General features: G+C 35.4%; 1 protein-coding gene across 1 annotated transcript in view; it reads left to right on the forward strand.

Annotated features, from left to right (window-relative positions):
* RIF1 (replication timing regulatory factor 1) overlaps positions 1–23,810 on the forward strand; it is a 55,743-nt gene that overhangs the window by 26,382 nt on the left and 5,551 nt on the right. Inside the window, 13 exon segments of the mRNA XM_032857758.1 lie at positions 110–290; positions 1,621–1,728; positions 2,090–2,239; positions 9,236–9,335; positions 11,731–11,995; positions 13,353–13,395; positions 13,953–14,155; positions 14,713–14,812; positions 17,495–17,614; positions 18,831–18,982; positions 19,368–19,448; positions 19,531–19,585; positions 20,102–23,353. Of these exon segments, the coding sequence (XP_032713649.1) occupies positions 110–290; positions 1,621–1,728; positions 2,090–2,239; positions 9,236–9,335; positions 11,731–11,995; positions 13,353–13,395; positions 13,953–14,155; positions 14,713–14,812; positions 17,495–17,614; positions 18,831–18,982; positions 19,368–19,448; positions 19,531–19,585; positions 20,102–23,353 (4,810 nt within the window).

The following is a 23,810-nucleotide window of genomic DNA, read 5'->3' on the forward strand; positions in this document are numbered from 1 at the left end:
AGTGAGGCTTTTATCATTTCTTGTCAGTTATTTTTAGAATTTTCTAATAGCATAACATATTTTGGCAGAAAATGCTGGATAATGCGCGGCTCCATTTTTTTTTCTTCAGGTTTTTTCTCAATCTGGAAACACTTGTTGGCTGTGTCCTTTCCGGTCCAACTTCACCACTAGCTTTCAGTGACTCTGTTTTAAATGTTATTAATCAAAACGCAAAGCTGTTGCAAAACAAGGAGCATCTCTGGAGAATGTGGAGTATTATAGTTACCCCATTAACTGAATTGATAAATCAGGTATGACATAAGTGCTACATGTTTCCCCTAAAGCTTAAGGAACATTTTCCTTTTCTTCTTATTAGAGAACATGGGGAAATAAATAGAAGTTTGAACTTGAATAGAAAATGTTAAATTTTTTTTCTGTGGGATTCTTACTTTTTTATATTAGTTGATTTCATTGCATTTCTGCATAATCGAGAAAATATAATTTAATGGAGACGAATCAGCTCCCTTTTTTCCAATAGTGATTATAAAACCAGAAGACTCCCAATATGTTACAACTTTTCATTTTTATATTTTGAGTTTTTTCAGTCTTTGTACTATGAGGAATAATAATGGTTATCTTGACTAGACTGTATGTTCTTCAGATTCCATGGGTAAATCAGTTGGTGAATACCTCAAAGCCATAGAGTAGTCCCAAACCAGTAATCTGTTGAATTGACTAATAACCCTTACATTTAAATACTTACTGATATGACATTATTGGCAAGGTGTGGAGCTCAGCTTTTGTCACTATTAATAGTTGATCCGTTGCTTTAGCAGTCTTTAAATGGAAGTATTTTCTGGAAATATTTTGCTATAATTCTCAAATGAAATGAAGACTCCAGAGAATTTATTATGGATAGTGTGGTCACCATTGTTTTCACTACTAAGTTCAGCACATCATTTAAATGGTCCTCTGAAAGAAAAAAGTTTACATTCCTAAATAATTCCTTGCTGTTTGAAGGATAGCAGAGGTCTTTTTTTTAAGTTTTGCTTGAATCCTACCTTCTATGTATAATAAAAGATTTTGAGTTCTCTCTGGGATTCTTTTGTAGGCCTTAAACACTACATGCATTGTTTCTCAGCGTTGCTGTAATAGATTACCATGAGACACCTTAAAACATACGGATTTATTCTTTTATATCTCTAGATCCCAGAATATTGATAGGTGTGGCTTCTGCTGAAGCCCTGAGGGAGAATTACTCTGTTCCTCTGCTTAACTGTCTTTGTTTCTGGAAATTTTGATTGTTCCTAGGGTTATAGACACATCACTAAGGTCTCCCTCGGTCTTTGCATGGCAGTTTTACCTCTTGTCTTTTTTGTCTGATCAAATCCCACTTTACTTTTGGGAACACTGATTATTGGATTAGGGCCTACCCTAATCCAGTATGCCTTTATTTTAACTTGATTATATCTGCAAAGTCCCTATTGCCAACTAAGGTCATATTCATAGTTATTAGGAGTTTACCACCTCTTGAACATCTCCACACTGAATCTACCTCACTACAAATAATAAGATCGTACTACACAGGACTAAAATTAGATGGTAATTTGTCTAACTTTTTCATTATTTTTCTTGTTTCAGACCAATGAAGTGAATCAAGGTGATGCCTTAGAACATAATTTTAGTGCCATATATGGTGCATTGACTTTACCAATAAACCATATTTTTTCAGTACAGAAATTTCCAGTGGTAAGGCAATGTCATATTCTTTACTTAAGGAATTTACATTTTTTTCAGAAATGCTCTTTCATCCTTTATAATAAATTCCTACAGTAATTTTTCCTGCAATCACCTTACGATTTTTAATCAGCTTAGGGTAAGGGAAAATGGTGAAGAAAGACAGAAATTCCTCTTGACCTTTGATAATTGCTGGTTTTGTGGCATTGTTACAGTCTTCAAATAGAATTTTCTGGGGGAGGCAAATTTATTACTCTACCCTAGTCTCTTCTGTGACACCTTAAATGTTACAGTGGCTTTTAAGATATATTCTGTTGGGTGTTTGATATGTAGATAAACATTTTTAAATTTTCTTTTTTATTGTTATTTTTAGGCTACCATGAAGACCTTACTTAGAACTTGGTCAGAATTATATAGAGCATTTGCCCGCTGTGCTGCTTTGGTAGCAACTGCAGAAGAGAATTTATGCTGTGAGGAACTTTCTTCCAAGATAATGTCCAGTTTAGAAGATTCAGGCTTTTCAGTGAGTTTATCCCAGTACTGACCTTGGTTGTATTTGAAGAATACTTTTCAGATAAATTGAGATAACATTTGTGAACTGTCATTTACAAGGCTTCTAGTTTATAGGTGGCTAATAATGTAAAACAAGTAGCAGCATTGCATAACAGTTTTATGTCTTTGGTCTACGTGACTCTGAGGTCTGTGTTTCAGGACCCTGAACAGTCCTGCAGTTTTATTACTGTGTTGCATATCTGCCTGTGCCATTGCAGGAGGAGCCAACTTTTCTCATATCTATCTCTTAGATCTTTAAAGGCAATCCTTTGGAAGTTTGTAGACCTAAAATGTAGGTCTCATTTCATTCCTTTATTAAAAGGCAAATACTTTTAGTTGGTATGTATCATTCTAGAATAGATCTTTTTTTATTTACACAAATAATTAACATATGTACATGAATACAGTATTCTTGACACTTGAATTCTATTATTAAAGCATTTTTTTTTTCATCTAGAAAGACGAAAACTTCTACCCTTTGATAGTGGTTATCACTGTTAGCTCTTGAGGCTATCTATCAAGAGCTAGAAATTTGTCTTTTCAGATTTTTTTAATGCATTTATAATTATAGCTTTTCAAAAATAATAGCACAGTTTTGATTGTTGCATTTTGATATGATAGAATTTCAGAGTGACTTTAAAAATGCAAATCAGATCTTATCACTGAAAAAACTTCGGTAGTACTCAGAATAAAAATCTTAACTGCTTACAACTGCCTATAAGGCTTAATGCTTCATTCTACAGGGGATCTTATTTAATTACATTTGTTAATATCTATCATGACACTTTGTTTTCCTTTTTGGCTTATATCAGAATCATTTGTGTACTCCATTACGTTACTTAATATAATTTGGCTTATATCAGAATCATTTGTGTACTTCATTACATTCCTTAACCAATACTCCATGAGGTTAGGGACAATCTGTGTTGATTTGTATCCCTGGACTTTATCTGGTACATAGTTAAATTTGTTGAGTGACTTTATTACTGTTAGGGAGAATGTGCAACCATAGTTTTAATCTTTTAAATATTGTCTTGGTTATGTTTTCATCTTTGTTCTCTTCTGGAAGAAATTTAGAATCTGTCAGGTTTTGTGAAGTATGCTTTAGATTTTGCTTGGCATTGGTTGGTTCTATTTTTTGGAATAGTTTGAGAAGAATAGTTAGTTCTTAACTGTTCTTTAAATGTTCGGTAGAATTCATCTGTGAGGCCATCTGATCCTGGACTTGGTTTGTTGGGAGTTTTTTAATTACTGATTTAATTGCATTGCTAGTAACCATTCTGTTCAGATTTTGTTTCTTCCTGATCAGTTTTGGGAGGTTATATTTCTAGGAATTGATCAGTATCTTCTAGGTTGTCTGATTACTTGGCATGTAATATTCATAATATTCTCTTATAATCCATTGCATTTCTGTGGTGTTAGTTACTTCTCTCTCTCTCTTTTTTAAAGACTTATGTAAGTCAGTTGGATAATTACCACAGGATCTCACTAGTATGTGGAATTTAAGAAACAAAACACGTTCATAGGGAAAGAGGAAAAAAATAAAACAAGACTAAATCAGAGAGGGAGACACACCATAAGAGACTTATAATCAGGGGCGCCTGGTGGCTCGAGTTGGTTAAGCGACTGCCTTCGGGTCATGATCCTGGAGTTTTGGGATCGAGTCCACATCGGGCTCCCAGCTCCATGGGGAGTCTGCCTCTCCCTCTGACCTTCTCCCCTCATGCTTTCTCTTTCACTTTCTCTCTCTCTCAGTAAATAAAGTCTTTAAGAAAAAAAGAGAGACTCATAGGGAACAAACAGGGTTGCTGGAGGGGGGGGGTGTGGGGATGGGGTGGTTGCTTATTGCTGGACATTAAGGAGGGCATGTCATGTAATGAGCACTGGGTATTATATAAGACTGATGATGGGGCACCTGGGTGGCTCAGTGGGTTAAAGCCTCTGCCTTCAGCTCAGGTCATGATCCCAGCGTCCTGGGATCGAGCCCCACATCGGGCTCTCTGCTTAGCAGGGAGCCTGCTTCCTCCTCTCTCTCTGCCTACTTGTGATCTCTGTCAAATAAATAAATAAAATCTTTAAAAAAAAAAAAAAGACTGATGAATCACCGAACTCTACCTCTGAAACCTTTAAGTAACACATATGTTAATGAGATTTAAATGAAAAAAGACCTGGTGATTCACAGACCTGTACCCCTGGCGCTAATAATACATTATATGTTAATAAAATTTTTTTTTAAAAATGAAGAAAAGTCTTTTAAAAAAATAATAATTTCATGAACCATTCTATGCCAGTAACTTTGTTAATGAAAGGGACAGATTCCTTCAATGACACCTAGTAGTAAAGCTTGAACACGAAGAAATAAGTAACTGTAAGAGCCTTATATTTACTAAAGTAATTGAACTTATAAAAAAAAGGAAGGAAGAAAAAAGGAAAAAAAAGATATTTATTTAAGTAATCCCTCCACTCAAGGTGGGACTAAAACCCACAACCCCAAGATCAAGAGTCACATGTTCTTTTGGCTAAGGCAGCCAGGTGTCCCTGTTTATCCTCTTCCATTTCTGATTTTACATGAGTCCTCTTTTTTTTGGTTCATAAATCTGGCTAAAGGTTTATCAGTTTTGTTGTACTTTTCAGAGACGCAGCTTTGGTATATTGATCAGTTCTATTTTTTGTTTGTCTCTAATTCTTCTATATCTGCTCTAATTTTTATTATTTCCTTCTTTCTGCTGGCTTTGGGTCACGTTTGTTCTTTTTCCTGCTCCTTTAGGTTTAAGATTAGGTTGTTGGGGAGGGTTTTTTTTGCCTCTTGAAGTAGGTGCATATTGCTATAAACTTTCCTCTTAGAACCACTTTTGCTGCATCCAGAACACTGTGTTTTCATTTCATATGTCTTCATGATTTCTTGTTTCCCCCATTCATTGTTCAGTGTCATGTTATTTTATAACTTTCATGTATTTGTGTTCTTTTGAGATTCTTTCTTGTGGTTGATTGCTAGTTTCATAAGGTTGTGGTTGGAAAAGATGCGTGGTATGAGTTTGATTTTTTTTTTTTTTTAATTTGTTGAGAGTTCTTTTGCAGCTAACATGTCCATCCTGGAGAACATTCCATGCACACTTGAAAAGAATGTGTGTTCTGTTTTAGGTCAAAATGTTCTTAATATAACTGTTCTTCAGCTATTTCTTCAAATAAATTTTCTGTCCCTTTTTCTGTCTCTTCTTCTGAGATCACTATAAGGTAGATGTTTATGCTTGATGGTGTCACTGAGTTTCCATGGTCTCTTTTTGTTTTTTATTACTTTTTTCTCTTTTGTTCAGCTTGATTGCTTTCTATGACTCTTTCCTCCAGGTCACTCACTGATCCAGTCTTCTGCTTTATCTAGTGCCTTATTTATGCCATCTAGTATTTTTTTTAGTTTGGTTATTGAGTTCTTCCATCTCTGGTTGTCTTTTATGTTTTCTCTTTTTTAAAAAAAAAATATTTACCAATTTGAGAGAAAGGGGGAGGAGCAGAAGGAGAAGGACAAGGAGACGTGGAGCTGAGCTCAACAGTGCTTGACTTGGGGCTCAGTCCCAGGAATTTGAGATCATGACCTGAGCCTAAATAAAGAGTTGGATGCTTAACCATCAGGTGCCCCTTACGTTTTCTCTCTGTTCAGAGTCTCACTGAGGTCCTCCAGTCTCTTGTCAAGTCATTGAGCATCTTTATGACTATTGACTTTCAATTTTCTGTCAGGCATATTACATATCTCCATTTCATTAGTCTCCTGCTGGGATTTATCCTGTTCTTTCATTTGGGACATATTCCTTTGTCTCCTTATTTTATCTAACTCTCTGTATCTATTTCTGCATGTTAGTAACGTCAGCTGTGTCTCTGCTCTTGTAAGTAGTGGCCATATGAAGAAGAGGTCCTGTGGTGCCCTGCAGTAACAGTGTCCCCTGTTCACTAGAACCTGGTGCTTCAGGGTGTTTCATACATTCGTTGTGTGGGGCAAGGCAAGCCGTTAGCAGGCAAGGTGGAGAGTTCGTGCCGATCTAGTTCCTGTACATGTCCATGTATCTAGCCTGGGCATTGGGGAGTGAAATTGGCACCTGCCAGCTTTTGTTCTTGGATGAGTCTCTTAAAGATCCCTATTCCTCCAGCACTTGTTTGGGGATTAGTTATATATGTCTTTGTCTTTCCCTTGTACCCCAGGCATCTCTTAGACTGCTGTATCTCAATGAGGTTGTTTGTATGCTGTTTGTATTCTTGTTGCTGTCCCTTTAAGGTGGGGGACTCAATTTCTGCTGGTAGTCCTGGCTTAGCCAGCGGATTTTATTAAAGTTCCAGGTGTTGAGCCTCACACAGAGCCAAATGTTACAGGGATTCATCTTCCTGGTGCCTGGGATAGGGTCTGCTGCTTTCCTTCTCTGTGCTTGCAGTGGCTCTCCCTACTGGGGAGTATTTTGTGAGCCAGCTTGATCCCCAAGCTCATCTCTATCCTCCATTCTATTTGCCATGTGGCCACTTTTCTACCTTCAGCCATGAAGAATATGTTCTGCCAGTTTTTGTGTCATTTCTGGGTTATTTGTACTGATGTGGGTGTGATCTTAGGTGTATTTTGGAGATGAAATGATCTTCCTAGTCTACCATCCTACCCCATCTCCTGTTGCTGAGAGCTTTAATAAAGGGTCTCCCTGATTGTGAATTTGATGTATTTGAAAATGTTTATTACATATTTTACTGCTACACTGTCTTACTTATTTTGTGTCTTTATGAATTCACAGTAATTAGTTCCTCTTTGCTGCCTTTTTTTTTTGGATTTTACCAACTTGATACTAATTGATACAACATGCTCACATCTTTTTGAGAATCTGTAATCTTTTTTTTTTTTTTAACTTACTGAGAAACTTACAAAGAAAATAGCATGAAACATTTCAGTTTGACAAATTATCGTGCAGAAATATTTCTGTAGGCATCATCCAGTTCAGCTAATGGAGCATTGTCAGCACCTCAGATGTTCCCCTATGCATTTTATTTTATTTTATTTTCAAATATTTTATTTATTTATTTGACAGAGAAAGAGATCACAGGTAGTCAGAGAAAGAGGGGGAAACAGGCTCCCTGCCGAGCAGAGAGCCTGATGTGGGGCTCAATCCCAGGACCCTGAGATCATGACCTGAGCCGAAGGCAGAGGCTTAACCCACTGAGCCACCCAGATGCCCCGTCCCCTATGCATTTTAAATCACCATGCCCTCCTCTCCCTAAGAGGGAATTACTATCCTAACTTTTTGAAAATATATTTCATTAAAAATATTTTTACTGTACACCCACACCTGTATATTACGTACATTTGTTTAGCAGTGTTCCTTTTATAGTAAATTTTATAGTAAAATCATATTGTGTGTCTTTTGGGCTCAATGTTTCAATTGGAAGGTTCATCGATGTTATATTTAACTAAGTTCATTTATTGTGATTATTACATGTATTTCCATTGTATGGATTTAGGATTTTCTTTGTATATATTTCTCTACTTATGTTTTAACCTTTCTATGTCTTTTGTAGCATATAAGTAAATACGGGAGTGTTTTAATAAGTATGTTTAATTTCATATTGAATAAGACATGGACTATGTTTTAATACTTAGCTTCATTCAGATACTATTGAAACTTATATTCATCTGTCAAATTTGAATAGCAATTCAAATTTAATATTTATATCCCTTTTTAATATTAATATCCATTTTACCCCAGCAACCAAAGATAGGATTGTACATGTTTGTTGATCAAGGTTGACACTGGTAGCTGGAATGCATTTCCTAACTGCAAAGAGAGCCGTTTTTCCAGTCTTGATAGCAAATTGTAGTTAGAAGTGTCCTTTACTTTGAAATTATGAGCAAGGAGGAAGCACTTGGAACTTCGATAGCTTTTCTACATGAAAATATAGATTGTCATCTGTACTGACTTTCCACATAGTTTTCGTTAGTTAACTAGGGCACTGCTGCTTTTCCTCCTCCTGGCCCATAATACTCATTGGGGAGGTTATCTTTGGGGGGCAGACATGTGAATATTAGTCTAGTGAAGTGGAAAAGTGGTTAGTAATGGAGAATAAGGGGAGAAGAAAGTGCATCTATTTTCTAGATCTTTGATTTCAATATTTGTTTTAATTATTTTTTTTTCTTAGAACTCTCGGTATGTCTCCTGTTACTCAGTTTTTCTAGGAAGGCTCACTGTTTTGGAATTGGTGCTGTAATTTCCTTTGTTCTGTTTTTTATTCTTCCCTCCCTGTCTTTAAAAAAGTTTTTCTAGGAAATCTCTGATGCTTCTGTGAATTTTTTATTTCAGTTGGATTTCAGAAGGAGGAGGAGGAAAAGGATATGAGGGACCTTAGCAACTTCATTTTTCGTTTCATCCCTGGGTTTAATGAACACTTAAAATTTTCATGAAGAGGGGCGCCTGGATGGCTCAGTGGGTTAAAGCCTCTGCTTTCAGCTCAGGTCATGATCCCAGCGTCCTGGGATTGAGCCCCACATCGGGTTCTCTGCTCAGCAAGGAGCCTGCTTCCTCCCTCTCTCTCTCTCTCTCTCTCTCTCTCTCTGCCTGCCTCTCTTGCCTACCTGTGATCTTTGTCTCTCAAATAAATAAATAAAATCTTAAAAAAAAAAAAGTTTAAAAAAAATCTTTCATGAAGAATCTGATAAAGAATCTAATTGAGAACCTTGCTCTTCCAGTCTCAATTTACTAGTTTTATATGCTGAGTTTTATGGGCATCTTAAGACTGAATTATCTTCCCTAAATGTGAGGAAACAAAAATTATAGTCCTTGGTGCACAGCAGTTAACTAGGAAATATTTATAACTGTATACTTCATTCATATACCTTACATGTTATATATGGCGGTGAAGGTCATATTTTTTGTTGATGCTTACTATTTTTGGAAACTATGCCAGTATTTGAAAGTTTCTAATAAAATGCTTAATTGTTCTTTCCTAGAATTTGTTGTTCTTGGATAGGATCATTCACATAGTTACTGTAATGATTGATTGCATCGACTTCTCACCATACAATATTAAGTATCAGCCCAAAGTTAAATGTAAGTACTTTTTTACTTTGTTCACCCACTATTGCATAAACACAACTGTCTAAACTATTGAGATTAAATCCTAATATCTTTTCTGACCTCATTTTACCTGCTTTAGATGTTGTATAACTATGTCATATGTGGTTGTCATACAACTATATTGTATAACCTTGGTATGCTGTGAGCTCATGTGTTCTTGCACATGCTTGTGATCTCTCTTCTTTGTCTCTGTCACACACACAAATACTGTTCTTCCTTTGTATAACCTGGAAAGATCGGTATTATTCTATTTACAGATTGCCTAATATGAGTGATTTTACTTATTCCATCATAGGCAAGGAATTATTTGGGCAGGAAACTTTGATGTTTGTTAGAATGTTCTTATTTGTCTCATTACTGGTGATGTTAACACTTACTAGTTGGTTAACACAGTATCTGCCAGGTTTTCTATTATAAGTAAGTACCTATGAGTAATTAATATTTTGTGGCAGGTTCTTTAAGACTATGTAAATATCCTTTTTCTAAGCAAACTTTTCACCCATTAATTTATTATCCATTAATACTTCTTCTCTAAAGCACTAAGAGGATTACCAGAGCAGTTCACATCGTTTCATTTGATTATATTGAATTATATCAAGATGTTTATCTCCTTTGTCTTTAATTACATTAATTTTAAAAGATGTCCCTGATATTTATCTCATATTTTCATGGTAAATCATTCTACATTCAGGGTCATGCGTTCATGTCCCACTTTGGGGCCTTAAAATAAAATCATTCTATAGCTGTTGAGCACTACTAGGCACTAGTCACTTCCAGGTGCAAATGACATCCTGATGTAAGCTATAGCTTCGTTTGTCCCTGATATATTTTTTTAAGGTTTATTTATTTTAGAGAGAGAGTGCACCAGTGTGAGTAGGCGAGGGTCAAAGGTAGAGAGAATCTCAAGCAGACACTCTGCTGAGGAGAGAGCTGGACTTGAGGTTCACTTTCAAGATCCTGAGATCATGACCTGAGCCAAAATCCAGCGTCAGCCATTTAAATGACTGAGCCACCCAGGTGCCCCTACCTTATTTTTATCACTGGCTTTCTGTTATTAAGTGGTTTATAATTCATTGTTATTAATACTTGTGCTCATGTGGCCTGTATGACCATTTCATGTGTTTCCATTATTTTTTGACCCCTTTGGCATAAGGTCATCAGGCTCATTCTGTACTTCTCATTCTTCAGCCTGGAACCAACCATATTTCCAAGGAATGTTGGTCCTTTGCTGAGGATGGATGGCATTTAGAAACCGAGATCTGTTTGTTATTATTAAGATGTCACTGCTCCTGGATCCTCTTGAGTAGACAGGTGTGGGATATGTGTCACGTGATTCATGGCTGTCTTCTCAGCCTTAGCATACTGGCCTGGAATTTTTGGGTGGCCATTCCCTAGGGAAGAAGGTTGACTTCCATTTGTTGGTAACACTTGTTTTTTATTTCACCACATATTTTTCATCAACAAGCACTGATTTAGAGTTTTCTCTTAAATCTGAGATATTTTACCTTAAGAGAATAGATTCTTTGAGAGAAAGGTAATTTTTAAAAACCTATGATTTTCTTGACAAATGTGGGTTTATCCTTGTAGGTAGGTATCCGAAGAGAGACAGGATCTAAAAATAGTACACAGAAAAGTCAGACAGTGCTTTTAAGATACATTAGGCTTGCCTTTTTTGCAGTCTTTCTGAGGATTTGGATCTGTGACTTGAGTGTTATTTGTAGGGTTCCGTTTATTATAGATGATCTGGGGAGCAGTAATTTCTAAGGGAAGTTTTGTGACTTCTAAAGTTAATTTTGGAACCTATCTTTTAAAAAAAGGATTTATTTATTTTACGGCAAGCACTTGCATGTGAGTTGTGGGGGTCGGGGGGCAGAAGGAGAGAATCTTCAGGCCCACTCCCTGATGAGTGCAAAGCCTGTCACAGGGCTTGATCCCACCATCAGTGAGATCATGACATGAGGTTAAAACAAGAGTCAGACACTTAAGTGACTGAACCACCCAGGCACTCCATGGACCTTGTCTTATAACTTAGTACTTTCTTACAAATCAGTTGTTGAAATTCAGAATATAAACATTTGAAATGCATTTCACAACTCCTTAGAGAAAATGCTCATTTTTCTGTATTTCTTCTAGATCTGCCTACTAGTTTTTCTTTGTCTCTGCTTCAGTTTTAAAGACAATGTTGTGATACTTACCACTAATGGTATATCATTTTAAGATTTGTGGGTATCACTCTACAGAAACATGTATATTAGAAGTATCTGTCATTTTTATAGATTACTTTTCATTTAAATGATCTAAATTATAAAGACATAGAGTAACACTTTTCAAAATACTTGAGTTTTTAATAAATTCAATTTTATCTTAGCACCACAGAGACCTTCAGATTGGTCCAAAAAGAAGAAGGAACCTCTAGGGAAATTGGCCTCTTTATTTAAACTTACTGTGAGAGTGATCTATTCTTTCCACACTCTGAGCTTCAAGGAAGTACATTCTGATACTCTCCTCACTGTCGGCAACTCAATCATCAGTATTCTTTCTAATGTACTTGGACGTATTTCTTTGCCTTCTATGATCCGAAAAATATTTGCAACTTTAACAAGACCTCTGGCATTATTTTATGAAAACTTAAAGTAAGTATTTAGAATTTCTATGTAATAGCTTTACATTAAATGTCTTTAGATGTAGGTAGCAAACTTTTGTCATTTTCCTATTAGCTTCTTGTTATGGATGGTAATTGTTACCATTTAGTGAAGAGGGTAATATAGTAAACTGCATTTGTTAAAAAGGTAGTTCAAATCATACATAAATAAGAGGTAGAAATTGGGAGTTTTTAAATTTTGAGTGCTAGTTCAACCCCCCCCCTTTCAATTTAGTGCATACCTTTTCAGATTTGATAATACAAACAAGCATACCTGTTAAATTTATGATGTATATGAAGCATATTTGACATGCTACTTTGTGGTTAAGTATATGGTATACCCTTAAAATATTGTATGCGTCTTGTACCATTCATCTAAGAATCTCATTCTCTTTGATGTCTGCAGAGGGTTCCATAAATCTTTGTACCCAGTTTCCTCTTGGCAGACATAAATGTTTTTCTAGCCTTTTCCCTAACTTAACAGTATTATAGTTGAACATATTTGTACACATAACAGTGTCCATGTTTGCCACTACTTCTGCAGAAAGAGGTCCTAGATGTCAGATTGTTGGTTCAAAAGGTATACATACTTAAATTTCTGAATTACCCTGTAAAAATTTACAGTGTCCTTTCCATTTAAATTGAAATAAGCAATGCCTTGAACCATGAAAACTCCCAAATAACATAACTTTTTTAAAAAAGCAATTTGAAAGGATTCATCGATGTTTCTTCTAGCAAACTTATGTGGTTCAGTCATAATAGTCTGTCTTTTAAAAATTAAATACATGGAGAAAGTTTTAGGAACAAATTTGATAAAAGTACATTAGCTCTTTGTGCATCTTTTAGTCTTTAAGCTTAAAAATAATTTATGCTTTTAAATTTTTTTTTTTTTTTAGATTTTATTTATTTATCAGATAGAGATCACAATTAGGCAGAGAGACAGGCAGAGAGAAAGAGGGCAGCAGGCTCCCTGCTGAGCAGAGAGCCTGATGCGGGGCTCCATCCTAGGACCATGGAATCATGATCTGAGCCGAAGGCAGAGGCTTTAACCCACTGAGCCACCCAGGCGCCCCAATTTATGCTTTTTTAAAGAGGTACAGAAAGAAGTGACTAATATTAGTATTTTGAGATCTATTCTAGATGCTTTTCTGTGGCTCTCCCCCGCCCCGGGGGTTCATTTTTTGAAGACCGGTTTGTTTCACGTTTGTTTGATAATTTGACATTTTTAAAATTAAGTCTTGGGCACCTTTTTATATCACTACACATGTCTCATTTTTATGGCTACATTATATATTTTTAGGTTTTACTTTCTGAAATATAAGTGGTAACTCTTGTGTTTTTCTTCCCAGGCTTGATGAAGTTCCTAAAGTGTATAGTTGTATGAGCAACAAGGTAAAAATAGACAGTTGTCTATAAAACATATTTTCATGGTGGAAAAATGTTAGGGTTTAAGTAATTGACTTCCTGGTACATAGTTCTGATTTGTAAAAGGATTATACTTCCAGTTTTAATGGACATTTAATAACATGACATGGGCACATAGTTTTTAAAGAAGGATTCAGTCATGTTGCTTTAAATTCATACAGCTCCCCACCTCCTATCTTAGCCCTTTATACGTGAGGGTAATTGGTTCCTAGTATTTTATAGGTAAAACTTGTGTAGTTAACTATTACTCTCTGTTCATGAGGAAATGTAATTTTTTTCTGTTAATGGAAGATTGTTTGAAATCATGGTTTTGTATTAATAATCACAGTAAATTCACCTGATAATTTGTCAGTTTATAATCATATATTTAAGGAGACAGATGGGAGCTTTTAAAAAAAAAGTTTGAATTTAAAAAATTGAAATGACATGTTTTGAGTTGTTCAGTATGTTTTGTGCTTTTATTTTTTCCTGTTTTAAAAGGACATTTCCATATGTTATCGTAATAAAATTTTCCTTTTTCCTAGTTAGAAAAGCTACTGGGAGAGATAATTGCTTGTCTACACTTCAGCTACACTGGAACTTATGACAGCGAACTTCTTGAACAGATCTCTCCATTATTATGCATAATATTTTTGCACAAGAATAAGCAGATTAGAAAACAAAGTGCTCAGTTCTGGAATGCCACATTTGCTAAAATGACAACGTTGACTTACCCTGAAGAGTTAAAGTATGCTAAGCACAAAACTATTTTATATAGTTACTGTGATTGCTTAAATTGGTATTTTGGTTTTAATATGAATTTTTATTTTGAAGAATTATTGCAGAACATTCCTCAGTTGAAATGTTACTTGGAATAACATGGTAGTTATTAAACATAACTTGACCTCTTACTTTGGTCCTGAGAATAACCGTGATTTTTAGGAACATTAAAAGCAGTATTACATTTTCCTTAATAAAAGAAATATAAAAAGCAAGAAATTGGTGGTTATTAAATATAGGTGATGTGTACACAAGAGTTTAATGTAATAGTCTACTTTTGCTTAGAATCTTACGTGATAAAAATTGGGAAACTTCTTGAAGAATATTTGGGAACTGAAGAGGTTAGCAAAAAACTAAAAATTCTACATTTGTCCCAGTTTTGTTTATGTAGAATGAGAAACAGTCTTTAAGGTGGATGTATTTTGGTACTCTAAAATTATGATTAAAGTGTTCTTGTTAACATATTGCCAGTATTCACCAGTACTACTTGACTCAAGGTGTGTATGTTTATGTACTTTTTTAAAGACCAGTACTAAGACAAGCCAAACAGAAATTTCTATTGCTTTTACCTGGTTTGGAAAATGTTGAAATTACGGAGGAATCCAGTGGACCATACTCAGATTCAGTAAGTTGAGATTTTTTACTTTTGAATATTTGAGCACTTAATTTATTGGATTGCAGTGTAATTTCTTAAAAGACAAAATGTTAGAAATTTTTTTGACGTGATAAGTGCGTAAAACTGGAGCATAAGAGTGTCATGATATAGGGTTTTTCTATGAAGTCCCATTTCCTAGCTTTAAACACTTTTAAAAAATTGAAGTATAATTGACATAGAGTATCCTGTTTCAGATGTACATCGGTGATTTGATATTTTTATACATCATGAAATGACCTTCATAAGTCTAGTTTGCCATCTGTTTTACAGAGTTATGGCAATATTACCTACTGTATTCTTATACTTAGCATTCCATGACTTCTTTCTTTTATAACAGGAAGTTTGTACTTTTTAATCCCCTTCACCAATTTCATATGTCCCCAACCAATCCCCCTTCTGGTAACCAGCAGTTTGTTTCCTGTCTTTGAGTCTGTTTTGCTTTGTTTGTTCATGTTACATTTTAGATTGCAAATGTTAGAGAAATCCTACAGTATTTGTCTTTGATATTCACTTAACATAATACCCTCCAGGTTGATCCATGTTGTCACAAATGACAAGATTTCGTTCATTTTTATGGTCAAGTGATCGTCTGTTTTGTGTGTTTGTCTTACCCATTTATCTTTCAATGAGAACTTGGTTGTTCCATGTCTTGATTTTTTTAAGTAATGCTGCAGTGAACATGAGGGTGAACATCTCTTCAAATTGGTGGGGTTGAATTCCTTGGACAAATACCCAGAAGTGAAACTACTGGGTTCTATGGTAGTTCTGTTCTTAATTTTTTTTTAAAGATTTTTATTTATTTATTTGACAGAGAGAGCGAGAGATACCAGCAGGCAGAGCAGTAGAGGGAGAGGGGGAAGCAGGCTCCCCATTGAGCAGAGAGCCCAGTGTGGGGCTCCATCCCAGGACCCTGGGATCATGACCAGAGCTGAAGACCGTCGCTTAACCAATTGAGCCACCCATGCGCCCCCTGTTTTTAATTTTTTGAGGCACTTCCATACTGTGTTTCATAGTGGTCGCACCAGTTTATATTCCCACCAGCAGTTGTATAGGGGTTCCCTTTTCTCCACATCTTTGCTAGCACTTGTTTTTTTCTTTTCCATAATAGTCCCATGTCATGGTGTGATTTTTCCTTTGCATATCATTGATGATGATAGTCACATTGAGCATATATACTCATATGCCTGTTGGCCCTCTATATCTCCAGTAAAAGATGTATTCATTTGGGTGCCTGGGTGGGTCAGTGGGTTTTGCCTCTGTCTTCAGCTCAGGTCATGATCTCAGGGTCCTGAGACTGAGTCCCGCATGGGCTCTCTGCTCTGCAGGGAGCCTGCTTCCCCCTCTCTTTTCTGCCTGCCTCTCTGCCTACTGGTGATCTCTCTCCATGTGTCAAATAAATAAATCTTTAAAAAAAAAAAAAAAGTGTTCAAGTCCTCTACCCATCTTTTAATTGGGATTTTTTTTTTATATTAAGTTGCATGAGTTCTTTATGTATTTTGGATATTAACACCTTATCCAGATGTATTGTGAATATCTTCTCCCATTCAGTAGATTGCCTTTTCATTTTGTGTATGGTTTCCTTCACTGTGCAAAAGGTTTTTAGTTTGATGTAGTTTCATTTGTTTATTTAGATATTTTTTTGCCCTTTGGCCTAAAATAATTTTCTGATAGAAGAGCAGTAAATTTCACCATAGATTCTCAGGTAAATAGTCTCTGATTCTTGTTCATTAATGATCCTTTTTGAACTATGGCATTTTGTGCATTTTCCTTTGTAGATGTAATTATTAAAATAAATGGTAAGGTGTTGCTTTAGGTAAACCAGAAATAATAGTTACTGGTCTGTGTTTAAGCAAGAGTTGCCCTTCATTTTTTCAGTTCTTCTCCAGCATATCTCATTCCTTCTGTCAGAAAAACACATCTTCGCTATCATATAACCCATTTGGAACAAGATTACTTTGGCTAATAATCACTGTCTGATCAAGGAGTAAAAGTATGGGTATTACATACCCATGAGGTAGACATTATTACACAACTTTTTTCCTACTCAGCAACAAATGGGAGTCTTGGCTGTTCATTGTTTAGAACCTATGAGAGAAAAAAGTTAACAGTTACCTAAGCACTCCAGTTTTCATTTTTGGCCAAAATAAAATTCCTTATCAGATAATTAGATTTGTGGAGACTTGTAATTCATCCTGAAAAAGTCTAAAAGGGATATGATAGGTAATACTTTCTATCGTGCATGCCTCCTTGTTTGATATTTAAAGTTTTATGAATGTTATTGTTTCTTAGAAATATTCCCAGTAATAGGAGGGAAATATTCCCAGTAATAGGAGGGGTCTTTGAGTTCATTAATTTGATTGACTTTTAGCATTTATTTGTGTATCTTATTTTTATAATTTGTAAAATTCTCAAAATATTCAGAATTCATAAAATTTATAAAAATGGTGCAAAGTAGCTACTGTATGAGTTAGAGATGCCAAACCTGTTTACTGTTAATAAATAAGACATGTTTTCTTTGACATGATTTTAATAAGTGAATAATGAGAAGAGATTTTATACTTGAAATAAGTATTTATTATACTGGAATTTTCAAAGCATGAAAAGGAGAAATAAAACATTTGCACTTAAAAACTTTTATTTTTAATAAAACAGACAGAAAATTCACAGTTAAATATGAAGATAAGTGGCATGGAAAGAAAATCAAGTGGAAAAAGAGATTCTTTTCTGGCACAAACAAAGGATGCAAAAGAAAATAAGAAACCACCAGTCAAAGTATGTTTTTCCAAACTTTTATTTAATGGTAATTTAATATTAAAGTAGATGGATGTTGGAGAAAATACAGCTTCTAATAGGGAAAAAAAGTGATTAAAGGCCAAATAGAAGATAGGATTAAAGGGGAAAAATAGAGCTTGACCTAAAAAGACAATTAAGATAGCGTGGAAGTCTAGAAGCTTTGTGAATTGATTCATTTTTACTAAAGTATGCTTAATATGTAGCATCCAGGTGGGCCTGGGTGGCTCAGTTGGTTACTTGTCTGCCTTCAACTCAGGTCGTGATCCTAGGGTCCTGGGATCAAGTCCCACATTAGGCTTCTTGCTCAGTGGGAAGTCTGTTTCTCTGCTGCTCCCCCTCTTATTCTCTCCCTGACAAATAAAATCTTTTAGAAAAAATATATAACATCCATTAAGTATAGTTAATTCAGGCAGTAGCCCCCTTGAGATGGAATGAAATCTAGGTATGAATATAGTATAGTTAGCATAAGAACATTTTAGAACTTCTGTTACTGAATAGAAAGAGAACACTTAGGTAAGATACCTATTTTGGCCTCAAGTCTAGTAACCTTCATCTTACTAATTGCCAGTAACTGATTTTCACGCAGTAATTAACTGATTTTCACGCAGTAATTTTCTCCCCATGACTTCTAATGAGGGTATTCTAGAATCTTGAGACCATGGCCTTGGCAAAAATGAAAGAAAAAATACCATTTTTGCAGAATGACTCTCAACACAGTCTTGTTTCAGTTAAAAAGTATAAGTGTAAATAGTTGCACTGAAAATTTGTAAAAATAACACTACCAGTGTTACTGGTATGGAGCGTGTATTATATTGGCAACTTTTACTCAATTTGACTTGGTTTATGCTTCAGCTTGAGAGCTGCTGATACATTCTCTTTTTGCCATACCACTTGATTTTTGTATGTTGGCCTGAAAAACATTATGTCTATGTTGTTAAATTGCCTACTTTTTAAAGAGGCATAATAGTTTTTATTTTCTGAATGTTGATTAGAAGCAGAAAGTGAGGGGCATTGTACTATTAACCAAGGATAATTGTACTAATTATTAACTTATCCAATAGGTTTGAACTTCGAACTTCCTAAGTCATTATAAGTTTATACTCTAAGTTTATTGAGTGCTAGAGTAGAAATTGATTGAAGTATTGGAAAATAATTTGGAAACTCAAATGTACATTTGCCGTTTATAAATTTGCAGTTGAAATTAGAACCATCTTCTACAAAAACAAAGAGTGAAATGCCTTTGGAAGAGGAAAAGTCTACTGACTTCGTGTTTATACCTCCAGAAGGAAAAGAAGCAAAGGAAAGAATACTAACAGAACATCAGAAAGAAGTACTCAAAACAAAGAGGTTTGTAGCCTTTTATCGTGAATTGGGTGTTCTGTACTCACACTTAGATTTCATGCAGTATAACTGTAACTTTGTGTTTAGAACTAAAATACTAGGTATAATATATATTTTAATATATATTTTAATGCCAAAAAGATACACCGTACATGGCTGCATTTCATAATAAAAATGTTTACTTAGTAACATACTACATGTTTATGCCTTCATAGCTGACTCCTTAATGGAGGTGGTGTTGGAAAAAATCAAAAATGATTTTGAGGAAAATAAATATCTAAGCCTTAATTTTACATTGTTCTTAAAAGATAAGTAGATGTACAAATCTAAGTTTAATGTCTAATTATAGGAATATCACATTTTGAAGTTATTTATGTAAGATCTTTTTCAGATACGATATTCCTGTCATGTATAATAATCTGGATGTTTCACAAGACACTTTGTTTTCTCAGTATACCCAGGAAGAGTCCATGTAAGTATGGAAGCTGTTGAAGTAACTGACTTTCTAATTTTTAATTAAAAACAGTATTTTCATTTATACATTTTTATTTCAGGGAAATTCCTCCTTTAACTGAAAAATCAACGGAAGATTCCAAGATGATATATAAGGTATATTTGGGGGTTTTTAGAATCATTATTCCATTATGAAGTGTCTTGTGTTAATTTTAAGATATATTGCATAATCTCATAACTCTGATATACTTTAGCAAAATTGTAGTTATTGTGTTTGTGGATGTATGTGAATGTATCTGTTTAAAATAAATGGTTTTTTGCTTTATTAAGTATTTATAATTAGAAACACAAATTAATGGGCATCTGTCACCACCTTTGGAATATTTACAAAATACTGAAAATCAGGGCACCCGGGTGGCTCAGTTGGTTGAGCAACTGCCTTTGGCTCAGGTCATGATCCCGGAGTACCAGGATCGAGTCCCACATTGGGCTCCCAGCTCCATGGGGAGTCTGCTTCTCCCTTTGACCTCCTCCCTTCTCGTACTCTCTTTTACTCACAAATTTATAAAATCTTTAAAAAAAAAAATACTGAAAGTCAGTGATGTGCCTTTTGAATTCCAAAAGTTTTGGACTTGTTGGCTAACCTATATACATGTGTACGTTTCTGTGCAGGAGGAACAAATGGAGAGGGACATTGTTATTCCTCAGGATGTCACAGAAAACCGTGGTATGGATGAACATCTTGAAAAGGCTTCTCTTTCAGATAATGAGCGTGGTTCTAATGATGAAACCAGTCCAGAAGTACCGAGCAGTAATAATGACTCCAGAAAGAATGCTTTAATTTCATCAAAGAAAACAACTGAATATTCATCTAGTGCAGAAAATACTTCTGGTGTCAACATTAGCTCAGTTTCTAATGCCATCATTTCCGGAATTCTCCCACAGCCTACAAGTCGGAGGCAAACCTTTATTACTTTGGAGAAGTTTGATGGTTCAGAAAATAGACCTTTTAGTCCGTCTGCCTTAAATAATATGTCATCAACTGTTACAATGAAAAATAGCCAGGAAGTCATGGGTAAAATAGATAACCCACCAAAAGCAAAGAAAAGAGAAATGGCTCTTGCAAAATCTGATGCTGAAAAAATAGCACATGGAATTAAGAGATCAAGCCGAAGGTCAAGTAAAGCTGAACAAACAGGGAACAAAAGGTCTAAGCTCTTAATGAGATTTGATCAGGAGAAAAATACTCAGGAATCTATTGATGGCACAGTAGTCTTAGAAAATAACCCACCTGGTTTGCTTAATCAAACAGAATGTGTGTTAGATAATCAGGCTCATCTCTCTGAACCTACAGTGGAGGATGAGGATACAATGCTTAAACCATCAATAGAAAATGCAATATTACTAGAAAACAGTACTGCAGAAGAGAAAACATTAGGAATCAATTTGGAATCCAAAGAAAATACACCCCCAGCTATAATACCAGCAGATCAAATGGTAGATGAGGATAGTCCTGTTCAGATAACTCCAAATCAGAAAACGCTTAGACGATCCTCAAGACGACGTTCAGAAATAGCAGAGCCTACCACTGAGAGCCAAGAGAAAGAAAATAATCATCAAAAAAAAGACAGACGTAAGGAAGAAGAAAAGACCCTTCAGAAAAGTCCATTGCATGTAAAAGATGATGTGTTACCTAAGCAAAAACTGATTTCTGAACAAACTCTACAGGAAAATTTAATTGATAAAGGGAATAATTTACACGAGAAGACTTTTGGGGAAACTAGCACTACCTCTGAAATTGATGAAAGTAAAAAAAAGCTAGACCTTGAGAATATTAAGTCTGAGGGAGACAGTGCCCAAGACATTGTAGATAAGTCCTCTGAAAAACCAGTAAGTGGACGAACACGCTATCAAACAAGAAGAGCATCCCAGGGTTTACTTTCCAGCATTGAAAACTCAGAATCTGATAGTTCTGAGGCAAAAGAAGAAAGTTCTAAAAAGAAGAGATCTGGAAAGTGGAAAAGCAAAAGCAGTGATAGTGTTGACATTGAAGACCAAGAGGACAAAGTGATAAAACAGGAATGTGTAAATGTTGAAAACCAGACACTTGATTACAAAGCAAATTCTGAAGTGGGGAGAGACCTAAAATCTCAGATTTGTGAACAAAAAGATGAGAATACTATTGTAACTCCTAAAGATTCTACAGTTTCTTCAGATGTATTACAGGTTTCTGTTGATGTGTCAACTGCTTATGAGGGAAAAAGTAAAACCAGCAAATGTACAGAACATTCCTTTTCAGACCCTTCTGTGCCAGATTCAAATCTAAGGACTAGGAATGCCAGCAAGAGATTACAAAAACGAGATTCTATAGAAAATAACAACATGGGAGAATCCTCAAAAATAGGGACATCAGACATTTCCTTGCTTTCTGAAAAAACTTTCCAAACACTTGAATGCCAACATAAGAGAAGTAGGAGGGTAAGAAGATCTAAAGGTTGTGATTGCTGTGGAGAAAAATCTCAACCTCAGGAAAAGTTAATTGGGTTAAAGAGTACAGAAAATTATGATGTAAAAGTCAGTGAAACAAAAAAGACAGATATGCATACACCTGTAACTGTATCAGAGACTTCTAAAGCTAATCTGTGCTCTGAGGTAAAACTTTTGGATGAACATAATTGTGTGAATTTTCATTTGGGACTCAAGGAGGAGAATGATGCTGTTAATGATTCGTTAATTATATCAGAAAATGAGTTGAAAGAAAATACTATACAAAACCCTCTTCCTTCTGGAGTAGTAAATTTTGAAGAAGAAACTTGTGATATGGATTCTGAAGAAGCAACACCTCTTGAGAGCCAAGAGCCATCCAATAAAAAATGTAAAGCTGTTAGCCCATGTTTAGGTGATTCTAAAAATAATTCACTGGAATGTTCTACTTTGGGGACCAAAGAAGAAAAGTCAGAGGCTGTCTCGGAAAAGGAACTAAGTATAGAGAACATTGTCAATGTTGAAACAGATGCATGTAAAGCTAATGCAAAATTCAGTCCAGAAGTAGAAGCTATTGAATTGGGTGTAGAAATTGATAAATCTGAAGCTAGCTTTTCTGAACAAAAGAGTACTGAAACTGGTATTAGTGAAGAAGAAGTAGTGGAGATAAATAGTGACAGAAGTGATGAATCTGATGCAGAGGCAGCTGAGAAACTGAAGGCTGAAGAAGCAGTAGCTGAAGAATTTAATTCTGTTGTTGATCATTATGATAATACCACAGAAATGAGTGCTCTGGTAGAGATACCTGAACAAACAGCAGTTGGAGAATTAGATGAAAGAAGTCACGAATCTGGTCCAGGCTCATCTGAAGGAGTGAATGCTGAAATGGAAACTTGTGAAGAGACAGTGATTGGTGAGGTGAGCGCTGAAGCTGACCAAATCAGTGAAACAGAAGGCCAGGACTCTACTACCAGAATCTCTACCAAGCCTGTACAAGCTGAATCAGAGATATCAAGTATGGAAGTCAGCAGTTTTGTTCTCACCACACTTGGGATGAGCACTGAAGAAGGAAAAGTTGACTTTAATGAAACTGAAACAAAAAATGAACTTAATAAGTCTGAAGAAACAGTATCAGCTGACAATCAAATGGTGGGAAATGATGAAATTCTACAGGAAGCTCACCATACTTCAGAGAAAGTGGAGGACACATCACAGTCTCTGACATCTGAAACAGCCATCTCTGAACTAATAACAGAAGACAATAATGCATCTCCTCAAAAATTAAGGGAACTAGATCCTTTACTTGTATCAGCAAATGGCAGTCCTAGTGGCATGCAGACACGCTGTGTCTGGTCTCCTTTGGCTTCTCCATCAACCAGCATTTTAAAGAGAGGACTAAAAAGACCTCAGGAAGATGAGATATCGTCACCTGTTCACAAGGTAGGGGAGTTGAGGCTGAATATTATTTAGCCCATGTTTAATTGAGTATTTGGCAGTACAGTGGTTCCTGGGGAATGACAGAATGTTAGACTGATAGGACCACTCATTTTGAATAATTAACCACAGTGACCAGGGAAAGGGGCAGGTAGAAAAAAAGAGTGTTGATAAAAGGAAACTGAAGGCCGTATATATTCCTTTACTTTAGGACACTAAAGATCTTCAACCATATACATTATTCACCTTTTGCAGAATTGGTGAGGATCTCTTGTGGGTTTTTAGGTTTTGGTTTTTTTGTTCATAATGTGAGGAGACATTTAGAAACTGATAAAGTAGCTTTAGTTAGCACTCACTTTGTGCTAGGACGTTATGTAGTCTGTTTCCCATTTAAGTTTTCATATAAATTCTTACTTCCAGACCTTATCTAATGAAAAAAATCTCAGGCTGTGCCTTTATCAGT

The sequence above is a fragment of the Lontra canadensis genome, unplaced genomic scaffold (assembly GCF_010015895.1).
Source record: "Lontra canadensis isolate GAN:19392208 unplaced genomic scaffold, GSC_riverotter_1.0 scaffold13, whole genome shotgun sequence".
In the NCBI taxonomy this organism is placed as follows: Eukaryota; Metazoa; Chordata; class Mammalia; order Carnivora; family Mustelidae; genus Lontra; species Lontra canadensis.